At 37.1% G+C, this 4,697-nt stretch overlaps 2 protein-coding genes across 2 annotated transcripts; both read left to right on the forward strand.

Annotated features, from left to right (window-relative positions):
* Positions 1 to 832: 832 nt before the first annotated feature.
* Positions 833 to 1,048, forward strand: LOTGIDRAFT_135055 (hypothetical protein; the record flags this gene model as incomplete). Its single annotated transcript, XM_009068881.1, has 1 exon — positions 833 to 1,048. A coding segment is annotated over one exon (216 nt), but the record flags the coding sequence as incomplete, so codon positions are not given.
* Positions 1,049 to 1,691: 643 nt separating this feature from the next.
* Positions 1,692 to 3,394, forward strand: LOTGIDRAFT_237114 (hypothetical protein). The gene has a single exon (XM_009068882.1). The coding sequence runs from the start codon at positions 1,790 to 1,792 to the stop codon at positions 2,600 to 2,602; it is 813 nt and encodes a 270-aa protein (XP_009067130.1). The 5' UTR covers positions 1,692 to 1,789; the 3' UTR covers positions 2,603 to 3,394.
* Positions 3,395 to 4,697: the final 1,303 nt, after the last annotated feature.

The following is a 4,697-nucleotide window of genomic DNA, read 5'->3' on the forward strand; positions in this document are numbered from 1 at the left end:
AAAAATAAAACGAATGGAGTTTTACGTCCTACTTTCTGCATCATGTGGACTAATGAAGACTGACAACACCATGCAGGGTTAGGGTTAAATAAATAACCCTGTTTGAGATAATGAAGATAAGCAACACCATGCAGGGTGCAATGATGGAAAGTTTACCAGGACAGTGGCACTAGCCTACTCTTTTTCGATTTCCAACTCTCGGGGAATCTTTAACGTAGAGAGCTGAAATAAGGGAACTGCTAAAATCCGTGAGTTGTTTTAATTTCACCCCCTCCCCTCCCCGTTTCTCTACAGCCCGACCACTGTGAATACACCCTTCACGGTTAATGACGTCATCAAACACTTAGTTTTAGTGGAATTGCAGGAACCACAGACATCTGATTGAAAATTAGAATGATGTAAATTGATGTTATCAGTGTCTCTGATACACATAAAAAATTTAGAAAACATCTTTACAATCTCTTTAACAAGAACCACAGACATCTGATTGAAAATTAGAATGATGTAAATTGATGCTATCAGTGTCTCTGATACACATAAACAATATAGAAAACCTCTTTACAATCTCTTTAACAAATGTTTAATGTATATTTTCCTTGGCGTTTATCAGTTTTAACATAATGACCCAAATACGGTGGATTTTAGTGTTTAATTCTCGTCTCGTGCACGTGTAAACTACTAGTTGACCTATAAAAAACATGCACAAGTTTTCAGGTTCCAGAAGATCCCAGAAGTGAAGCCCGTCCCTATAAAATTTAAGGTAGGTCTTGATCTCACTGTCTGGTTTCAAGTATCTGCTTTTCATCCTCAGCAATGTTCTTTATTCTTAGCACCTAATCATTATGGCCCCCATAATGCACCCCCTCCCCCACTCCCTCTACCCCAAAATGTTAATTCTATTCTTCTTCAAATCTCCTACGATGAAAAGTCTTCATCAACAACTAGGACAAATTTTCAAGTCCAATTCTCACTTTTCAGTTTTTCAGAATTCCATTTTCTCCACCCAAAGAATAAGTTTGTCATTCTTCAATTCTACGGTGCAGACTAGGACGTAAAACTCCATTCATTTAATTTAATTCAATTCTATGGTGATTCTGTTTTATATTCAACAATCTAACAACAGTTCTTCAACAATCCGTTTTCCTGTCTAATATAACCGCTGCCAACAGATTTCATTTAGAGAGCTTAATTTTCGCATCAAATACACCACTGAAGACTAACCATGATTATTTCATCAACGGTGATATTCGTATCGGTTAACTATTAAGAATTAAACACTAGAAACCACCAGTAGCGTGACCATTTTCAATTCTTATTCACACTAGATACATATAATTAACAATAAAACATTCCAAAACATACCCCCCCCCCTCGCCCCCCCCGCTCCCAGTAGTCCGTCTGTCAATCAGTATTCTAATACTGGTTACAGGTGGGCGTGTGTTTAAGGTGCACATCCGGTCTCACAGACCCTAAGCATCCCTTCGCACCCCTTTCTGTCCGTCCAATATATTTTTTTGCTGTGTGTGGGGTTTTATAGGCGGCCTCTGTTAAAATAGCTATCAGAGGCCACAAAAAGAGGCCGATGTTTCTGACTATGATTTACTGAGAGTCCAAATCCAAGTTTTACACTCTATTTTTACATTGTAGTCATGTGACTAATCACGTGATGTGTTAGTCAAAATGTCGAAATAAATTTATGACGAAGTTAACAAAATAACAACATTTCCACGTCTTTTGTGTAATTATAGGAAATTTGGTCAGTTGATTTTGTTTTGAGAAGTATTAAGGTATGTCCAGGTACCCGAAGAATTCTAATCCTTTCGAGGATGACGACGAAATTGATGACTTTACGTTTGTCAACAAACCCAACTCGTCAGCAGGCAGTGGAAAAACTGGCTATGGCAGACGTGAAGAGGATTATGGAAGTCGACAAAGACAGTTGTGGGATGAGGCCAGCGCTTCTGAAGATCGTCAGATGGATAGTACAAGACGAGCTCTTGCTAGTATTCACCAATCTGAAGAGATAGGAATTGCTACAGCTGAAGAACTTGTCAGACAAGGAGAAGTTTTGGACAATATTGAAACTAAAACGGGTGGAATCAACCAGAATCTCAAATCAACTCAGAAACATTTAAACTCTATTAAAAGTGTTTTTGGTGGTTTTAAAAATTGGTGGAATGGAACAGACAGTACTGGACCTAAAGAACCTGTCGAGTCCACACGGAAATTGAAACAGACAGTGGAACGAGAGAAAGAGTACACAGCTCAATCCAGTTCCTTGACTGGCTCTAAACTACGGAGTGGAGATGTCAGTGGTTTCTATGACACAGAAAATGATCTAGACTCTAAATTTCTGGCCGGTTCTCGTCATGGAAACGAAAGAATGTTTGAACCTGTTACTAATAGTGCAAGAGAACAAGAAATTGATGAGAATTTAGGGTTGATGTCGTCTGGTATGGCCAGATTAAAAGTATTAGCGATGGATATGGGAGGGGAGATAGACTCTCAGAATGAACAGTTAGATCGTATTGACAGGAAAGTTGTAATAGCTGATTCGAACATTCAAAATCAAAATAAACAGATGAGAAAAATTCTGAAATAATGTGAAAAATGAAAAGTGTTACAGGTGTCTAATCAGTGTTATTAACTTAGAGCAGTGTTTCACTTTGGTATACACTAACTCAGAAACAGAGATTTTTTAGCTAAGTTAATCAATAATAGTGTTCACAACTCACTGTCGAAATTTGAACCTTCAAATCCAATGTTGTCCAGAATTATCCGCATTTGAAAGTTAAAATGACGACTCGTCTTTTCTTGAGACACTGTGATATATAGAAAATACATCTATAGAAATAGAAAGTAAAATTCCTAGTTTGAGGTGTATTTCAAATGGCGCACTTGTCCCTTGCTTTAAGCCTTCAAATCCACGTGTGTCCAGAATTATCTACGTTTGAAAGTTAAAAAGACAACTTGTCTTTTCTTTACACTCTACTATATATATAGAAATGTATTATCTAATCAGTGTTATAGGCTTAGAGCAGTGTGTCTAGTTTTTTAATTTCCTACATACTTTCTGATGTTTTACCTTGCAATTCAACTAAAACAGGTTATTTAAAATCAAAATGTGATTTAGTGAATTAAACAGTTGAATATTAAAGATGATAAAAGTAATATCTTTCAGTGTTCTGCAGTGATTTATCGTGTTACGGTGGGGGATTATCTGTACAGTAGAAAATAGAAGTGAATCCTGCCCATATCATGTTCCAACCCTTGCGCACACCTTCTAGTTATTTGAATATAAAACTGTCTCTAGACTCTAGAGTATAATTTATTGATGTATAATTATATTTTATCTCTATGTGTCTGTGTCATCTATTAAATTTTTTTTTGTATTTTTGGGGATTTTGTTTTTGTCAACCCACTTTCCCCCTGTCATATATTGACCCACTTTCCCCCTGTCATATATTGACCCACTTTCCCCCTGTCATATATTGACCCACTTTCCCCCTTGTCATATATTGACCCACTTTCCCCCTTGTCATATATTGACCCACTTTCCCCCTGTCATATATTGACCCACTTTCCCCCTGTCATATATTGACCCACTTTCCCCCTGTCATATATTGACCCACTTTCCCCCTGTCATATATTGACCCACTTTCCCCCTGTCATATATTGACCCACTTTCCCCCTGTCATATATTGACCCACTTTCCCCCTGTCATATATTGACCCACTTTCCCCCTGTCATATATTGACCCACTTTCCCCCTGTCATATATTGACCCACTTTCCCCCTGTCATATATTGACCCACTTTCCCCCTGTCATATATTGACCCACTTTCCCCCTGTCATATATTGACCCACTTTCCCCCTGTCATATATTGACCCACTTTCCCCCTGTCATATATTGACCCACTTTCCCCCTGTCATATATTGACCCACTTTCCCCCTGTCATATATTGACCCACTTTCCCCCTGTCATATATTGACCCACTTTCCCCCTGTTATATATTGACCCACTTTCCCCCTGTTAGTGATGTAGGTAAGAGAGGCTGACATTGAAATAGTGTCTAGTTGTTCAGATTGGACAATAAACCGAGGTCCTGTGTGCTACAGACTGTGCACATTAAAGATCCCTCGACAGTTGGAAATTGAAAGAGAGTAGGCTAATACTGCTGTCCTGGTAAAATTTCCCACATTGCACACTGCATGGTATTGTCTGTCTTCATTAGCTCAATTAGATGCATAAAAGTATAAAGGCAATGTGCTGATACAGAACGTATAATTTTCCATCCCCAATGGGTTGAAGACTCACATTTCTAATTAACATTATTGGTGTGTAAACACAATTGATCACATGACAAACTGAATAAATGACGAAGTCAATTGTGTTTACACACCAATAATGTTAGTGAGACCAACGTTTAATTCTTATATTTATATTCAGATATTTTTATTAATACAATTTTCACTGTTTTATATGATCAGTTATTTGAATTTACCACAAATCTTAGATTACGTCATTGTTGTGTTTTGATGATGTCATAGTATCACGTGATAAACTACAGTTTATAGAAAAATAAACACCAGTTTGTGTAACTGGTTCATTGAAGAGAGTGATAATAGAAATATAAATATAATAAAATAGTTTATAATGGAAAAAGTAATATAACTTTATTTTTCTATAAAACAAGT

The sequence above is a fragment of the Lottia gigantea genome, assembly GCF_000327385.1.
Source record: "Lottia gigantea unplaced genomic scaffold LOTGIsca_95, whole genome shotgun sequence".
Lineage (NCBI taxonomy): Eukaryota > Metazoa > Mollusca > Gastropoda > Lottiidae > Lottia > Lottia gigantea.

Coding starts and splice junctions, on each gene's coding strand:
- LOTGIDRAFT_237114 (XM_009068882.1), top strand. CDS start 1,790: ATGTCCAGGTACCCGAAGAATTCTAATCCTTTCGAGGATGACGACGAA.